Genomic DNA, 19,913 nt, shown 5'->3' with positions numbered 1-19,913 from the left:
AAAACTTCATGTCTTTGTTTATGCATGGATTGCTCTCTCTAGGAGAGGAGTGAGTCTTTCCCTCAGGTGAAGGAGTTCAAGTGTCTTGTTCACGAGTGAGGGTAGAATGGGCCACGAGATCAACAGGCAGATTGGTGCAGCTGTTGTACCAGACTGTTGTAGTGAAGAGGGAGTTGAGCCGGAAAGCAAAGCTCCCAATTTACCGGTCGAACATCATTCAAACCCTCACCTGTGGTCATGAGCTTTGGATAATGACTGAAAGAATGAGATTGCGGTTTCAAGCAGTCAAAATAAGATTCCTCAAGAAGGTGGCTGGGCTCACCCTCAGAGATAGGTTGAGGAGCTGGTACATCCGGAGGGATCTTTAAGTAGAGCCTTTGCTCGTCCATCACGAATGGAGCCAATCAAGGCGGTTCAGGCATCTGATTAGGATGCCTCCTGGTCACCTCCCTGTGGAGGTCTACAGGGTGCATCCAACTGAAGAAGACCCAGGGGTAGACTATGGACTTGCTGGAGGGATTAAATATATCATCTGACCTGGGAATCCTCAGAATCCCCCAGGAAGAGTTGGAAAATGTGGCTGGGGAGAGGGATGTTGCTGCTCAGCCCACCACCACTGCAACCTGGCCCTGGAAAAGCAGAAGAAATTGCATTGATTAATTTTCCACTTTAAATGACATTAAATTTGTCTTTGTTTTTCTTTTTTTTTGTCTTGGGGGTCCCCACCCCCCTTTGGAGACCACTGTAAAAGCCCTCTGAGCTTGCATAATCTTATAAATGGATATTAGCTGAAGGGAGAGATAAGACTTATGATGCATTAACACTATCGGAACCATCTTACTTCCCCAGCGGCTCTGAAAAACGTCTTTTGTGTTCTCCTAACAAATATCTGTCAAATAAAGCCTGTTTGTACAGAACATTTAAAACAGACTGAAGAACCTCACAAATAAGGCAAAATAAAAAAGAAATTACACCACTGTATAGTAAATTAGGATGGTCACAGACAGCCATAATACAACCACATACTGTAAACAAACCATTCTAAAGTACCGACTTAAAAACACAAACTAAATTCAAAGGCTGAATAACTATGAAGTTATCATCAGCGTCATCCTACATGGAGCCTGAAGACAAAAGAGTAAAACTAGGAACCGAGATCACCCTAATTCTAGCTTTCATTTATGCTACTGAGATAAAATCCACATTCATTTCATCTCTAGAGCCTGAGCCATCCATCGATGCCATCCGTTATCCTCTTCTCTTTCCTGCCGTTCTCACTAAGGCAGGCTAGTCGATGCTCGAGAGCAGCCGTTGAAAATCCGTTTTAGTTGTTATTCTGTCGCTGTTTTTGCTCTGTTCTTTCTGACATTCCTTGAGAGTTAAAAGTAAAGTAATTAAAGTTTTAAGTTTAAAGTTTTTAGCAGAATGGACACCAACTTGACTTTTGCCTCTCGTCGGTCACCTGTGGTGTGTTTACACGGCTGTGTGGCGTCCAGTCAGCCACTAGCTTCAAATGTTGGACTGGGTAAGATGAACAGTTGACATGGAAAGCCTGAGTTAAAGTCAGTGAGAAGATATCTGCCTTATCATCAAGTTTAGCTTCAACCAGTTCCTGTATACCTTTATGATTTTACTCACGAAGTGTTTATTTTTACTGTGCACTCATGGAGATACTTGGAGAAAAAATTACGTCCCAAAATATTGTTTGTGGACATCACGAGTTTTTTTTTTACTTTTGTCATTTTAATGTATTTTACATTATTATGATAAAACTCAAGGTGAAAGGGTGTTACATAGTTAAAAAAGTTTCCATAGAGTGTACGCATATTAAAATGTTTTTGTGATTATAAAAAAATAAAATAATATTTTTATAGCACTTTAAAAACATGGGTTTACAAAGTGCTTTGACTTGTGAAGAAGCAAACAGAAAAGACACCAACAACTCCAGCAGAATCCAAAACACTTAAAAGTCAAATAAGTATTTGTATAAACATACAAAAGTTTCCTGCTTAGTATTAAACAATACATTTTGCCCCCCGGTTTTGCAAATAAAATCTGCTTTAAAGAGTTGTTTTTCTAAGCAAATCTGAAGTTTTTCATAATCATGCAATCAAAAGAGTCCCATTCTGGACTCCTCTGGAATGGCAATAAATCTGCCTGTGTTTACAGTTAAAGGTTAAGTTTCTGTGTGTAACTGTTGTTCTTTGTCTTCTAGTTGTACTTAACATAGGACTCCACGTTGTAACTTTCTTCATAAGACAATATGTACAGGTGCATCTAAAAAAAGTAGAATAGCATGAAATGTATTTTGTTTTCCTGTAATGTAATTCAAGAAATTAAACTTCTATATATTCTAGATTCATTGCACACAAAGTTAAATATTTCAATACATTTTTTTGGTTTAAATGTTGGTGATTATGGCTTGCAGCTCACAAAAGTCTTTATCTCAAAATATTAGGATATCACCAAACATCAGTCCAAATAATAGATTTATGATAGAAATATTGACCTTCTGGAAGATTATGCTAATGTATGCACTCAGTGTTTGGTCTGGCTTTTTAGATGGCTGCATCAGTGTGATGTGGCATGGGGGCCATCAGTCTGTGGTACTGCTAGTGTGTCCTGAAGCCCAGGTTGCTCTGTTAGCAGCCTTTAACTCATCTGTATTGTTGAGTTTTGAGGTTTTAATCTACCTCTTGATACCACAGATGTTCTCTTTGGAGTTCAGGTCAGGCCAGTTGGCTGGCCACTCAGACACAGAAACACCACGGTCAGCAAACCTGTTTCTGGTAGTTTTGGCTTCACTGTGGGCAGGTACCAAGTCCTGTTGGAAAAGGAAATCAATATCTCCATAAATTATCAGCAGATGGAAGCATAAAGTGTTTCTAAAATCTCCTGGTAGATGGCTGACAGCATTGTCTCTGAACTTGATAAAGCACAGTGGACCATCAGCAGCAGATGACATGGCAGCTCAAACAAGTACTGACTGTAGAAACTGAAAACACTGGACATGTTAGTTTAACATGTCCCTATGGTCAAATTATTTTCCATTTTTCTAGGGGTACTTTCATTTTTGTCCAGGCCACTTTCATTAGTTTGTTTTTGAAAATTATTCAGTTGGACCACAATTCAAAAGCAAGGTCTGATTTTCATAATTTAATTTTTAGTAAAATTTAATTTATTATTACTTTTGTCAGTTTCAAGTTATTTCAGTGGCCATTGTGAGTTTTTCTGTCTTTAACAGAAGGGTAACAACAGTTTTGTCCACGTATGTATTATCTTATGAGGAGTCCTATAACACCCAAAAGTTTACTAAAGTGAAATTTTAAATGTATGTTATTGTCATGTCTGTAATATGATAGAAAAAAGTTAGCCTAACCATATTGATTTTGCTTTTTCTTGTTAATCTAGCAGTAAAAGACAGACATTTTACAGATTAGGATCAACTCTGAACAGAAATAAATACATTTAGCTGAAGCACATTCTGATTAAGTTCAACTACCACTTGTGAGACATTCTGATTCATGGCTGTAATTTCTGTCCAGACATCCTAAAGTGTGGCGGTAATGCAGCAGATGCTGCGGTGGCAGTAGCAGCAGCACTGGCAGTAACTGAACCAAGCAGCACTGGTCCTGGTGGAGATGCCTTCTGCTTGTTCTACAACGCAACCACAGGAGAGATCAGAGGAATAAACGGCAGGTGGGTACTCTTCTCTTTCTGCTGTTATTGTCTAGCGATAGCAGAAAGAAGCTAAACCTCACTCTGTGTCCTTAGTGGCCGTACATCTAAAGCTCTGACCTTGGACCTCCTGGAGGGACGTGGCTACTCTACAGAGACCCCGCCTTCACCTTTTGATGCTTTAAATATTACAGTACCAGGGGCTCCTGCATGCTGGTGTGATACGGTGCAGATGTTTGGGAGCCACAAGGTGTGTTTGTGCTGTCATCTGTGTGGAATCATGTATGCTTCTATATATTTAATGCAGCAGTTAGGGAGCAATAAGCCCAATTAACATTCAGAAGAAATTAACAAAGCAACATAAAGACAGCAAAAAGGAACTGTGGATACACACTGCCACCACACAAACCCACTTGCATGGAATTCTTTTGACTCTGTGTGTTTTCTAAACAGTATTCCTAAAGGAACCAACAAACTTATCTTTGCTAACCATGACAGGGTTTCTACAGGATCTGTAAAATGTGGGCAAAGTTTGAATAGTGGGTTAGAAGTTAAATTACTTTTGAGCAACTAACCTAGTTTTACTCTCTTGAACTTGAGATTTGTTTGTTTGTTTAGCTGTGTTTTTCTGATGCTAAACACTTTGTGAGGCAGTGATTGTGAACCACAGTAATATTTCACTTCCTGTAAATACCAGCATGTATCCAGACTGTCACAGTCCTTATGGATTTTACATAAACTTTAGAATAAATTAGAGCACCGTTGCTTCTAGTTAATAACAACTTGCTAAACAAATGCAAGTGAATGTTATTATTTCTGAGTCTTGCTCAAAAAAAGAAAGTGTCTCCTAAACAAGAGACCAGTGGAATACATATGAAAATAAAAACTAAAGTAGAAGCAGGACTTCATTCATATAAAATGAAAACAGATGTATTTTTTAATCAAGAATACAGTGCATTCAGAAAGAATTCAGACCCCCTTTATGTTGCAGCCTGATACTTCAGTAAAAAAATAATTTCTATTCTCAATAATCTACACTCAGTACCCCATTATGACAAAGTAAAAAGCATTTTTTTTCCATAATTTTTGAAAATTTATATATAAAAAAGATACTGAAATATTCCTTTGGCATAAGTATTCAGACCCTTTCCTAAAACGCTGTAAATTTAGCTCAGGTTCCTCCTGTTTCTCTTGATTGCTGCAAAGATGTTTCTACACCTTCATTAGAGTCCATCTGTGGCAAATTAAGTTTATTGGACATGATTTCAAAAGGCACACACCTCTCTATAGAAGGCCTCACAGCTAACAATGCAATGCATATCAGAGCCAAAACCATGCCATGAGGTCAAAGGACATTAGGAAATTTACTGGACATTTATTCAACGTTTGAAAATTTCTAAACATTTAATGAACGGAGGCCTAGTGATCTTGATCTTTTATCAATGACCATGATCGTTTAGATTATATTTAGGAAAAACCTCACTGTGGACTGAATAGCGAATCTCATTTGATTGACAGATAGCTTGGCAGGCAGAAGCTACGTTTTTTTGTCAACCAGAATGCTAGCTAGCTAGCTGACAGGAAGTTGAGCTTAGAGGGTGGCCCGTAAATTGATGCAAAGTTCGGTTAAGACAGCGATTTCAATATGGAAGCCGCCACGGGTTGGCTTCAAAAGCTGTTTGAGTCCGCCTTTTGTAAGCAGAAGGCTGACATCACACAGGGTTTGTCCAATTCTTTCTACAGTCTATGTCTTTGACCAGTGACCTCTAAAACCTAATCAGTTCATCATTCAGTCACAATGGATGTTTGAAGAATATCCTTTGTTGAGAAACAGCATTCAGAAGAATGGATGGACGCATAGATGGATGAACAACCTAAAAACATAATTTCTCGTATTCCTGGCTATTGCCAGCGTGGAGTTTTTTTTTTTTTTACTTAATTTTTTAGTATTTTTTTTTTAGACAAAACATAACATCAGCAACAACAAAAACACAGTAAGACATTGCAAGACATTCAAAAACTCAAAATTACAGGTTACAATACTAGTTGCATGGGGATTTTAACATATTATTTCAGAAATTGGAAAGTAAACAGAGCTTATAGTAAAGGAGTGGTACATGAATACTAAAGTTGTGAATATGTCTATGGCAGACCACCACCAGGATGTTATTTATTCTTTCAAGTATAATTTCCATTTAGCCCATCTTTTAATGTATGTCATTTCTCAAGTCTCAATAAGAAATTCAACCTTTCCAACTCATGAATTTCTTTAATAATTTCAACCCAGTTATCTGTTGTGGGGGCATCTATCTGTGCCATCATGGAGGTGTAAAATTAAAGAAAGACTAACCCTCTTCTTTCTATACTAATCTTGCTCCACCTGAAAAATATCCAATTTTTTTCTTTTCTGATATCAGCTTTTTTGTTGGTGTTTTTTTCCTACTTCAAATGTCAATCAGATTCTTCATCTATTTAAGAAATTCATACTACAGAACTACACTGCTTCACCAACAGCTTTATTCACTCACTCATAAAGCCATGAGATAAATGCTGGTTTGTGACTGTGTTTGGGGTCAGAATGTGCATTTGAGCTTTGACGATTAATTAACTTGTTACCAACTGAAATATAAGTGACTAAAAGGTGAAGCATTTTCCTAAACACCTCACACTAAAGAAACTTTCTCTTACTCAAACAGATTCATAACATTTGTTAGATTTTTTTTTTTCTGAAAATCCCTCAGAGGAAATAACAAACATCATTTTTTCCTCAAACAATGACTCACATTTCCTGCTTAGTGAGGTTTCCTGTGAGGTAATTCTCGCGTGTTTCTTCTCCCTGTTTCCTCAGCTGTCCCTGCAGGAGGTGTTGAGCGGGGCGGTGGAGCTCGCAGAGGTGGGGTTTCCTGTTGCCGAGGTCGCAGCTTACCACTGGGCGAACGATGTTTCTGTTCTGAGGGATGCTGGGAAGGAACTGGGTGGAGATCTGCTCATTGATGGTCATGTACCCAAATGGGGACAAGTATTCAGAAATCCCTCACTGGCACAGACCCTGAAGGTAAATCCATGAACGTGAACAACAATAAAACAAAAATTTATAGGTTGTTCCACTGGTACTTGGTCAATGGAAATGGAACAATGCAACGCCAATAATCAGGTTTAAAGTCCCAGAGGTTGTTTACTTTCTCTGAACTTGTCTTTTACATGAGAAGACCTTGATTAAACTCAGGGAGCAATTGTAAGTTATTAACCCTGATCTTATTAATGCATTAGAAATAATGCTGAAAGAAAACAAGGGTGGGAGGGTATACATTGTGCTTGGATAGTGAAATACTAAGGTAAATAACAGCAGAGGAGGATGGGGGGAGAGGGTGACAGCAGGACTAATGAGAACTCAAAGATAACAACTGCAAAGAAGAAGAGAAGAGAAAATACGCAAAGAAGAAAGGAGAGAGAAGCGTTTAAGTCAGATAAAAGAAATCCATCGCATTGAAAAGACCATTGACAGAAAAGAGTCCCTTACTACGATTATTCTGAAGTTCTGTGTAGAGAATAAATCTCACAGTATTGTGTGCATCAGCCTTTAAACTGTCATTGTAGTTTACCCACTTGAAAATAACATCTTTAATACAGTTGATTTATTAGTTGTTGCGATTTCATGGTGGTTTCATATCCTCACACATACAGCACAGATTCCTCCTCTCTTACTGTCTTTATAATTAAAGTGTACTAGTAGAGTCCAGCAGTGTGAAAGCAATGACAAACAAACACAGAAATATGAACTAGGGCTACAGACTACTGACTTTTTTATTTACCAACGTTAAAAAAAGCAATGACGGGATCATGGCCAACTCAAGGCTCTCAGAGTCCGTTGATTCACCGCTTTGTCATACTAGCATGATCTCAGCCACTATTCATAGTTTTCACATGATGTCACACACTAAGAGTACCATCCACCTGGTGGGCACGAAAGGCTTCCCACTGCTGTTTGCTACAGAGAAGCTGTCTCTGTCAGAGAAGTTGTTGTATAATCTGACACACTTACTAACAAAGAGACAAACCTTGGTTGTACTTCTCCAGAATCCTATCAAAGAAAGATGACCCAGAGAGGAGGAGATGGTGGATTAGTGCTTCTAGCTTCTGCTGCCCCTTTTGTGATCAAAAGAACAAACTTCTCCTACAGTAATTCTGTAAAAGAATGTGTCAACTTTAGCAAAAATGTTACTGCCTTCTGAATACTATTACAGCCCCAGAACACTGGCAATAGTAACAGTTGACAGAGATCCTGATATTTTTGTCAGGTAACGTTAACTAACTAATGTAACCAAAATACTATGTGCATATGCTTCAGGGATGAAGATATTTTTGCACTGCATTTCCCAAGCCTCTGTATTATTGACCCAGCTACATTAAAAATACATAAAACCTTCAGTACTTTAAAGAATTTCATCTTGGTGGCTGTGTGAGGGAAAGAATTCTCCACAAGAAATATGGAAGCATCACAAAAGTGGAGTTCTGATGTGAGCTTTACTGTTTTTAACTAATAAAATAGTTGCCTGGGTGAATTTTCAGGATTTAAAGTACCTGGAATTCCAATTAATCTTCATCTATAATTTACAATATATTTCAGTTTTTCTATATTTCTGGATTGTAAACTGGGAAATTCCCAATGCATTGGTTTAACTTTATATATAAGTAGGCTGACTGACTGAATGACTACTTAATTTTCTGATCAGCAACTACTACATACAAACCAATATAGTTTAAGATTTACAGACTGATAACATTTAGCTAAACTTACAGGATCTCAGCTATTACTTTGACAATAGGTTAGTATTAGACCTAATAGTAATAAACCTGTTACTAAACCAGCTTAGTGATAAATCTACATTATTACTATTACCTAGAGGTTTGTGTCAAAATGTCCTGTAAAACTGATCACATGTGTCTTTTGGTGTTAAAGACCCTATAAAGTGAAAATGAATCCGTATATAAGTTTGTTATATGACAGGCCACTGTGTAATGAACCCCTAAATCAAATTTCAGTGAAATAAAACATCTCTAAGTTTTTAAAATTAAGCTTAAAAATCATAAAAAATGAGGCAATAAAATCTGCTGCAGGATGGTGTGGGCGTGTCTGTTGAATGAGCTGAAGCCACGCCCACTCAGGAGAAATACAGTCTTCACGGTTGTAAAAAATGTTATAATCTCAATGTTGACTTTATGAGCAGAGTGCAGCTGCCTGGCTCTGTGACAGAGAAGAGACAAAGTCTTTTTTCTGGCTCAAATCTCTGTTATGATACTTTCAGTGATCCATAGACCACCGTAGCTGATGGATTTGGCAAATTTACCTCACAATGAACAAAAAACAGCATTTAACTGACTGTTTTCTTTCAATAAAGGCAGTGACGTCAGCTAACAACAGACTGTACTGAGATGAACTGCTCTGTGATTTTATATTGTAGTGTTAGGGGGCAGGGTCTTTCCCTACTGTGGGCTCATGACATCATGAGCCCACATACTCGAACGCCCACATGAAACCAAAGAGGTGAAAAGCTTTCTGACAGTCTAAGAATTCAGTCACATGTAGATCTCGGTGTTTTCACATGTTTACAGAAAACATATTCCAACATATCTAGTGTGTTAAGACAAAAACTTTGGATTTCACCTTACAGGGTCTTTAAGCTCTCCATGTTACCATTTTTATTGAGGAAACACCTTTTTCCAAGACTTCTGTTTTCCCAGCTCTGGCTCTGAATGTTAGATCATAATTGTTGGAAAGCTATTGTTGAAAGTTAGAGTCCACACAGCCATGCTCATTCTGTAATTTCCTGTCAGTGAGACTTCACCACACAATGGCCCACCCCATACATGTGCGTATGAGTCATGTTGATCTGCTGGTGTTCTACTGCCAAAGCACACCCTGATCAATACTCTCCTAAACCGTCACATCAAACACTCATTCTTTAGTCATGTGAAAATGCAGGAACCGTGCTAGTACGCCCATGTAGATCAACACACCCGCACATAAGCGGGGACACTATCAGATTCCTGAGTCGGTAGAAACAATGGCAGTGACCTCAGCCTCATTGACGGATGGTTTCCACGGCATCATAATGGTCATTCCTCAGTGATAATGGTGTGTGACCTCCTTCTGGTGAAAAGTCACTCATCTCACACAAACCCTCCTGTCTGTTGGACAATATGGATTGGTAAAAGTACACAAAGGTGGGCATGTCACCCACATTTGTCATCATTAATATTTCTGTTGACTCTTGAATTATTACATCCTGAAACCTTCAGTATTTCTATGTTTTTCTTCACTTCTGTGCTTTGTTGGGCCGTCACTGATTAGCTGATTATTATTTATCAACAGGAGATTGGTGAGCATGGCAAACTCGCCTTCTACCAGGGCAGAATCGCACAAGCCATTATTGATATCATCAACCAAAATGGAGGAGTCATGACCCTGGATGACCTCAGCAGCCATGACAGTGAAGTCATCACCCCCATTAGCACAGAGTACAAGGTGAGGGCAGCAAACACAGACACTATGTTTTAATTTATTCTTTTGGTCGATGGCAGAGGGAATGACTCCATTGTGTGTCCAGGGTGTGCGTCTGTGGGAGATTCCTCCTAACAGTCAGGGATTGGCTGCTCTGCTGCTACTCAACATCCTGGAGAACTTCCCTCTTAAAGGTACTTGCACTGCTGGAACAGAAGCAGGATAATGAAATTCATCTATTATTGTTTCAAGTGTTTTAATATTTTTTCATGTGCCTTTTTCATGTAGAATGTGAACATCAACTCTGTAGAAAAGGAGCTTTATATGTCAGATGCTTTAATCAAAATTACTATCAAATGGGGCTGTTTTTCAGGGTTTGGCCCTTTACCTCCAGTGAAGGACAATCTTAATGCTTCAGAATACCAACACATGTTGGACAATGTTATGCTTCCAACTTTGTGGCAACAGTTTGGGGAATGCCCTTTTCCATTCCAACACAACTGTGCCCCAGTGGGCAAGGCAAGGGCTATCAAGACATGGTTTGATGAGTTAGGTGTGGAAGAGCTTGACTGGCCCACACAGGGCTTTGACTTCATGCCATCGAGCACCTTTTGGATGAACTGGAACGGAAATTGTGAGCCAGGCGTTCTCATCCAGCATCAGTGCCTTACCCTTATAAATGATCTAGAGAATGAATGGGGACAAAGTCTCTAAGAGACACTCCAAAAATCTTGTGAAAAGCCTTCCAAGAAGAGTGGAAGCTGTTACAGCTGCAACAGGGAGACTGAAATATTAAAGTACATGAATTTAAATGCAATGTCATTACAGTCCCTGTTGGTGAAATGGTCAGGTGTCTGCATACTTTTGTCCATCTAGTTAAACTCTAACCTGGAAGATGTCTTTTGTGACAACAGGTAAATGTTGATTTTGGAAATTACACAAGAAATGTCATTGAACTAGATTAAAGTACAATGTAGGAAAAGAGAAAAATGAATGTAGAGCATATTTTGCATCACTCTGATATTTTGTGTTTGTGTGAAGCTACAGGCCATAACAGCTCTGACTACATCCATGTACTTGTGGAGGCCTTGCGCATGGCACAAATGGATGCTTTCGGTTACCTTGGCGACCCAGACCATGTGACCATCCCCATAGAAACCCTACTGGACAAGAGCTACAGTCACCAGAGAGCACAGCAGATCAGCATGGACAGGTGTGTGCGTTTGTGTTCGTGCCAGTGTGTACCAGCCGCTCTCTGTTGACTTTAGATAGGACTGTGGACTTTACTTCCCTTCAGCCTCAACGTCCATCCCATCATGCCTCAGTGTGTGTGTGGCTGTGTTTTGGCTACAGTGTGTATTTAGTCATCAGTTCTGTAGACTTTGAACTTTATGAGCAAAAAGACAAACACAAAGAGAGACAATAAATGAATAAAACAGCATAATGATATAATAACACGTACAAACAGAAGCATATTCTCTGTGGTTCTGAACCTGGCTGTTGTTTCTGTTTTATATTCCAATAACTTTTTATAACTAAGGACCCACTATATTATACAACATACACAAACGATAAAAACTATTCAGCACCTCCTGGCTTTATTTTGGTACAGGTTATTTATTTCACTCTAGACTATAAAACATAAGAAGCATGTAAAATAATAATAAAGCACACGTGCGGGTGTTGTGGGAATGTGTGAAAAGCACACCCACAAGACATAAAAACCATAATTCAAACTTACAAAAATCACCAGACAACCTTTTATCAGGTTTTAACCTCTATGATTCTGCCTACTCTGAAAATATTGTGTATTTAAACATAACGGCTGCATTTGAGAATGTAAACATTTTGCCATTACATTTATTTTATTCACTTGCATGTAATCATCAAGTAGCAGAGAGAGATCAGATGCAGATGATATTTAAATACTGTCAAACAGGCTCTATAAATAGCTCACAACAAATCAGATTCAAGATTTCATCAGTAACCTTTGATAAAAATCAACCAAGGCCAACAATTGGTATATGAGGGATACATGATAAAACAAAGTGAAAACTTTAATAATTTGATAATGTGTGCTGGCAATGCCTTATTAGAGGACATGTGGTGATCAAACATACAGTTATAACTGTTATGTAACAAATGATTTAGATCTGCAATAGTGACAGAGTCTTGTGCTTCTACTTAGACCTTCCTATTTACTTTTAAATAATGTACTAAAAATATTTTTTTGATGCTCCTGATCAAAAATGGTCATAATTAAGAAGTTGATACCATGGACTCATTGTTATTCTCTCAGTGCATTTCAGACCCCCAAAAATGTATTAATATTTGTTTGTAATTGCTTTTAAATTCACTAGAAAATGATATTTACAATAGATTAAGGTTTGCTGTGTTTTCTCTGCTTGTAGACTGAAAAAAGGGGAAACGTCTATCCTGCACAGCAAAGCTATCACTGTTTATATAACTTCCTCAGTGTTGAATTTAACACTTCTCTGAGTTTTTATAATTCTCACAGGTTCTTAGTTAAGTTTACACTGAGAGTTGATTTTTTAACACAATGTGTTATTTCCTTTCACTTTTTAAATTTGAAGTATTTACCATTCATTGACACATTGCAGTGCGCTCTTCAAACCTAGTGAAGATTGCCACCTTGTATCCTGTTGCAAAGTCCTGTGTCTTCAGGGAAAGGACAGAGCAAAGACACAAATGCAGAAAACACTCTTGGACCACCAAAGGTGGGAAGTGGCTAACTCAGTGGATAACTTCACTTATGGCAAAGAGTGTCTAACACCAAAAAACAACAACAACCCACCTAAAACATGAGCAAATGAATCCTAGCAGTGATCGATGCACACCAGGCAACATGTAAACAAATCTAAACACTGTGCTCAAAGGCATGATGGGAAAATTCTGACCTCCAGATTTGAAATGGCAGTGGGCAGATCTTAGATCAGTTGACTCTACAGAGTTGGACCAACACTGATAGATCAATACTGAGTGATGATGAGTGCTGAAATATTTAACACTGAAATATCAACTCTCCAGTGTACCTCTAAGAGGTAGGTAGAGGTAACTTTTAAAACCTCACCTGACACAACCTCATAATCTGAGTTATGCAGTATTTAATCTTGGGTTTAATCCATAAAAAAAAGACAAAGAGCAAAAACACAAACTGTAGTTTCTCCATTCTCCCACATTGTATGTTGAGATAAGCTTATTGGCTTGTTGTTGCCTTGTGTTTACTGCATGAGCATGATCTTCCTAATGGAAGCTAGGCCTAGGCAATAAATCTATTTTATGGATTAATCATATTTATTGAAAAACTAGAGTTGAAAAATGGAAATCTAGATTTTCTTTTGAACTTCCCCCACCGCTTCCCTTGAGCCTTGCCTGGTTGTGTGCTGGCAAACTGGTTGTAAACGCTTTGTTAGAGTGGGAAATGTTTCATTTCGGCTTTCTCTCCTCAACATGCATGAATGCACAAATGCATTTGCAGGTTTGCAGTCAAGACTGGAGGTGATTCTATGACTACGCAACATTTCCTTACCCTGTTACAGCCTGTAAGAGCAACCAGCTCAGTATATCTGCCACCAGCATTTTTATTTTTTATCTACGCAAGATGGATATACAAGCTGACAATATCTGTTGATCTCTTTACTTGTTGTATGTTTCTATGTTCTCCAGCCCTAACTGTGGCTATGATTTTATTCTTTTATTGAAAGGCAGAAATATTTATTTTTCTTGTAGCCTGAAATGTTTGGCTCATATTTACGGTTTTCTTTAGGCAGATTTTTGACAATAGAAACTTTTACCATCAGCCATTAAGGACCATGGGCTTGGGTGTCAGTTTCGTCACCTAGAGCATGGATTTACGGAGCCTGGGTCTATCAAAGATGGCAATGCTGGTTGGGCTGTGTTTGCTGTGTGGCAGGATGGGTGTGGGGTGACAGCTTGCATGGAGGCTCTGAGGTACCAGAGCTCACCATCCAGCCTTCCTGAGGTGTCATGGGACCAACTGAATGAAACACTAATGAAAGAAGACGAGTTGTGGGAGCCTAAAGGGCCATGCTGTGGACCAGGTTGTATCAGCATTACCAGTACCTGGAGCTAGCATGTTCAGAGCTGGGGTTTGTTGAAGATAGCAGAGCTGTGGCAGCTAAGGTCCATGTGGTTGGATATATTACTTATCAGTTGCACATAAGGGCATAATTGAGAAAAAGGATCTTTCACTGAGCACATATTGTTCTACTTATATGTTGTAATGAAATGGTAAAAGCAGCAGTGAAAATAGTGTTCATGTATATTTTTTGTCTGTGTTCCTGCAGGGTGATGGAAAAAGTGAAGCCTGGCCTGGCAACAGGAAGTGACACAGTCTATTTCTGTGTGATTGACAGCGAGGGTAACGCCTGTTCATTTGTCAACAGTATCTTCATGGGCTTTGGAAGCGGGCTGGTCCCTAAGGACTGTGGATTCTCACTACAGGTCTGTGGGGTCAGAGAGACTGTATGTTTGTGTTTATGTGAAGCTGACTCAGTAAGAAAGTGTAGGAACATCTGATGTAAAATTGGGTGCTTATGTTTGGTGAAGCCGAGAACAGATCGAACATGTAAATCCCCAGGTGCAAAGGAAGAGATTTTATGATGTATTTTTGTATGGTCACATCAGCAGATATGTATGCTGTTCCTGTGTGTCTATGTAAATATGTGTGGGATGCAAACCTGGTAACATTTTGGAAAATCGGTCATGGACCAAAGACATACTGCTTTTATGACATTACAAACATTTCTATAGAAGTTGATCATAGTGGAACAACCGGCCAAAATTTAAATTTAAAGATATAAATCAGAAAGTTGAAAATGTTGCACAGCAGAGCATCTGTTTATAAAACCTCTTTTCCTTAAAGAACCGTGGTGCTTGCTTTTCTCTGCATCGTAATCATCCGAATGGTGTTGCTGGTGGGAAGCGACCATATCACACAATAATACCTGCTCTCCTCACTGACTCCAACTCAAAATATCCTCGACTCCTTGCTGCACTGGGGGTGATGGGAGGATTTATGCAGCCTCAAGGTCATGTCCAGGTATGCTGACATTAAACTGTTTACATTTCTACTACTAAATAAGCAGAAATTATTTAAATGCATTCTCTTGTTTTAAGGTTTTGTTTAACATGTTGGAGTTTGGGATGAATCCTCAACAAGCACTGGATGCCCCAAGAGTTTTTGTTAAGTATGATCAAAAAAGTAGGTCCACATGAACATTGGGTTTGTAAAAAATATCTTAAATTTGCCTGCAGTTGTAGAATAATCATGGGTTAATCTGCCAGGCTTTATGATGTTACTTTAGCTCTAAATATGCCTCTTAAAGTCATCAGTTGTTTGTAAATGTTTGTATATAAAATTGGCACATGCACTAAATTTACATTCTGTGTGTTCAGCTGATGAATGGTTGGTAAATCTGGAGGAGGGCATTAATCAGGAGGTGGCAGAGGAGCTGAAGAGACGGGGTCACAAAGTCAACTGGCCAATCACAGGTGACTTTTTTACTTAAGATTACATAAGTACTTTTAGGGCTGAAATTTAGATTAAATTGCAATATGGTCTACTGCAAATTTCAGATCACAAAAGAGGCAATATTTCTTAACCTGAAATGTGTGTCAAAATAGCAGTTTAATTCATACATTTTGAAGCAGAGATATTTTGCGCTACACATATTGAAAAGTTAGCAAAAAACCTTTGTTCCTTATTTTGTATGTTTTTCTTATCAAAAAGAGAAAGGGATAGAATCATTATTCCCTCCGATACAACAATTCATGCTGAATTTGCAATAAGTCAAAATAATCACAATTAGATATTTTTCATATTTTTTTAGCCTTATTTTTATCTACCAAATACTGTTTTTATTCTATTATAGAATGATTTATTGCTTCGTTTTTTGAGAAATTCACGAGGAACTTAAAAAGAAACGTATGTTAAAATTGCAAATGCAATATTGGGGACAAAAAGGTCCTTTAATATTTCACTTTGTAAGGATGACTCAAGAAAATTTGGAACTTTTACTTGAATAAAATTATGGGGAAAAAAATAACTTTTTATGATGTTCTAATTTTTTGAGATGCACCTGTATAATGCTAACATCTAGGATTATTTCTGACAGCTATGCAGTGTGAAATGTCATGAATAATCAGGCCGTGGATGCAGACTAAGCAGATTTTGTAAAGCTCTCCGTTACTTGGAAATATGTTATTCTGCCAAGTACACCACATTAATGAAAAAACCCCTCTGATATCATCATTATTACAGTCTTCTGCTTTCATTTGGTGTTTAAGTTATTTTACCAATATGTTCATGTATTAACAAACAAATCAAACTTAAGAAACTAATCTGTAACTCCTCCCCACTGTGCTCATCAATACATAATAAAACAATCCCTATGTATCTTACTCAGCTGGCAATGGGATAGAAGAGGCACAACAACTGGGATAGTTAAATAAACCTCATATATATTTTTAAATCGTATCTGTTTGTTTGATTCCACAGGCCATAAGAGGAATCTGTTTGGGCGTGGACAGATCATCACTATGGGGGATTGGTGGAACTCTTCTGTCAGTCAAACTGATTCCCAACGCAGAGTTCTGTGGGCGGGATCAGATCCCAGAGGAGATGGATGTGCTCAGGGATACTAGACGTACGTGATTTCTCCTCTCCTCTCCTGGCTGTGGCAATCAGACTGAGGTTGATATTCCAGTCATGCTCAGGGATATTACACTTCCTTAAGTGTCCTTCTACTACACATTTTTATACTGTTTACAGTTGTTTCTGGTACCTTTTTACAGTTAACACACATGTACTATGATGCTAACTTTTACAAAAGTGTAACAGTTGACACTATCTTCATGAAGAACTTGAGACATCTCAAAGAGATGCAAGATATATCTTAATTTTTGTGATGCAATCACTGAAATTTTTGTCCTAGCTAATACACCTGGCTCCAAGCTATTTAAAAGCTAATGCAGACAAACAAACACCAGAAAACGTGTGTAACATGACAAAACATGCCAGAGATTCCCTTCTTGAACCCTTTATTTTGGTTGACATAATAGTCTGTTTCATTGTCTTAAATGAAATGCTGCTGATGTTAACTTGAAATTACAACGTCATTACCCTTCTTCTTTAACATAGAGATTATCGTCTTAACTCCTGACATTTTATTTAAAAAAACAGTTCATCAAATGTTTTAAACTATGGTTTAAATCAAGAACATCAAAGATAGCTTTATAAAAACATATTTTTTCTACATTTTTAACTGAGATACACTCTTTTCAGTAACGCATTATTTTATTTGGCCCTATAAAATTACCTCAAAATTTTATAGTAATTAGTGTAGTTATAGGTGGCAATCACCTAATACTAAGTTGGCCGTTTACTATGTAATGACTTGGAAATGTGGATATATTAAAGATATATTGACCTACTAATACCTTATCAATTATCAATTAATTCCTTGTAATATTGTGGCAATTCTCTGGTAAATAGGTGGTAATTTACCCCAACCCTTATCAGAACCACCTAACCCTAAAAATTACTTAAAAATTATTCAGGAATGACTTACTTTAATTTAGTGGGCCAAAATAATGAAATTACCTGGGAATTATTAAGCAACTTATATACAAAACTTGCATCTTACTTCTAAGAAATTACTTGGTATATTACCACCTTATCACCAGAGAATGGCCACAGTATTATGAGGGTTAGAGTCAGGGGTTAGGGTAACATACCACTTAATTACCAGAGAACTGCCACAATATATTACAAGGAATTACCTGATAATATAATACATTATTACTAGGTAAATACTGACTTATTATCACAGAGTTATTACTTGGTAAAAATCCAGCTTATTACAAGTTAATGACCACCTTATTCTTGAGAAATTACTGTACTATATAATTGCCACTTATTACCATTAAATAATTAGGTAAAAAGGGCCCACTAAAATAAAGTTCTTCAATTTTCCTGTACAAATTGAATCAACTCTGTTTTTAAGAGTAATCTATAGTAAATGCTGGATCTGTTTATGATTTTGTAAATTTTCTTACAAATAAATGAAATATAATTTATTTTCAAATTATGCAAATGTTATCCATTCTTTGTGTGACAGTTTTCTATGGGGTCCTCCTTACTGTATAAAGAGCTTATTTGGGCTTTTTTTTTTTTTTTTAATTTCCATAAATTATATTGGATTGATTAATTATATTGGATTGAGCACATGAACACAACTTTTGAACCTTATTTTTATCCAAAGATTCACAGCAATCATTGGTTTTAGAATAACAAAATAGTTCCTGATAACATTGGTCATTTTTCAGTGAGTGTTGTAACCCTTGTAACAGAAGGGCCTGATGGAAATAATAGAATTAAATTAGATTTAAACAAACAACACGCAGGACTGGTAATCATAAACACAAATCCTGTAGAGCACAGAAAACGAGAAAATGAAAAAGGCTCCTAACATCCTGTTTTACAAACATGATAAATATGAAATAAAAGACTCAAACAGTTAAAAAGTCTCAACAGAACATGATCAGTTGATGTAGGACCAGCTTAGATCTCCAAAACAACTTGTATGATATGTGTGTATTTGTAGAGTCCCAATCAACGCTTTCAGCTGTTGCACTGCTGTAGTATAAAAATGTTGATGTATTTATTTTTCTAAACTTTTTGCTTTGCAATGTCTACGCAAGAGGTTCTTAACTCTCCTGGTGTCAGGTCCCACAACCAGCTCCTCATTACCTCACAGTAACATATTTCTAATGAAAAATGGGGATGTTTGGACTTGAGATGGAACAAGAGATGTGTTTGAACAAAGAGCTGGAGAGATGTCCTTCAAAATAAAAGCATATCATAGAGTTTTTGCCGCATTTTTTTTTCGAGACACATATCTGTGACCTGCTTTTGGGTCCTGACCCACCAGTTGAAAGCTAAGATTCTAAGCCATCAGAGGAGTGGATCTTAATGCTATTTATTTGCTTGTTTCTTTTTTCTTCTTTACCACTTTTTGTACCACTCATGGGCACCATGGTATTAAATTTTGCCTTTTTTAAGCTCAGAGGGGAAAAAAAATGCACAGTGAGCTGTTGTCAGGCACCTCAGAGCCATTAAAATAGGCTGGGTTATTTATAGTCTTCCTGTCAGAATATCAACAAAGTCAGACGATTATTAGTTGTTGTTTTTTTTTTAATTCATCAAGGACTTTTTCCAGTGGCACAATGTTGTTTTTTTTTAATCATCTAAGAATCAGAATCATGTATACTTCCCTCTCCTACCCAGAGGAACATTTTGGCATCACAACAGCTCCTGCTCTTTACTCATAATGAGATATGTATAAAGATACAAGATAAAATAAATAAATAGAAAAATGTTATTTACATGTACAACAACATAAAACACAATGTATAGAAATAATTTAAAAAATATTTAGAAAAATAGCAGTTTTAACAAAATATGGTTATTTGTACAGCTGTGTATCCTAATTATGAATGTGGTAGTCTTGAAACAACTTCACTTTTTTCCAGTGGTGCACATCATTAGCTAAAATGATAATGAAGGGGTAAATGTGGCAGTGATAGAAAGGTGATTTCATGATGAAAAAAAAACATACCCAAACAAACTTCAAAGCTTGTAAAGATAGTGCACAGCTAATGGATGCTATAGAAAAAACAAGCTGATTTT

The 19,913-nt window shown here is 37.4% G+C and overlaps 1 protein-coding gene across 1 annotated transcript; it reads left to right on the top strand.

The window, feature by feature from the left end:
• Window positions 1-1,296: 1,296 nt before the first annotated feature.
• On the top strand, window positions 1,297-18,312 carry LOC121511856 (glutathione hydrolase-like YwrD proenzyme). The gene is made up of 12 exons (XM_041790687.1): window positions 1,297-1,525; window positions 3,546-3,699; window positions 3,775-3,928; window positions 6,527-6,733; window positions 10,052-10,204; window positions 10,287-10,374; window positions 11,222-11,393; window positions 14,509-14,665; window positions 15,087-15,263; window positions 15,341-15,425; window positions 15,620-15,715; window positions 16,722-18,312. The coding sequence occupies exons 1-12, from the start codon at window positions 1,426-1,428 to the stop codon at window positions 16,865-16,867; spliced, it is 1,689 nt and encodes a 562-aa protein (XP_041646621.1). The 5' UTR covers window positions 1,297-1,425; the 3' UTR covers window positions 16,868-18,312.
• Window positions 18,313-19,913: the final 1,601 nt, after the last annotated feature.

The sequence above is a fragment of the Cheilinus undulatus genome, linkage group 7 (assembly GCF_018320785.1).
Source record: "Cheilinus undulatus linkage group 7, ASM1832078v1, whole genome shotgun sequence".
Taxonomy (NCBI): domain Eukaryota; kingdom Metazoa; phylum Chordata; class Actinopteri; order Labriformes; family Labridae; genus Cheilinus; species Cheilinus undulatus.
Note: the sequence above shows the minus strand (reverse complement) of the source record. Positions and strands in the feature narration are given on the sequence as shown.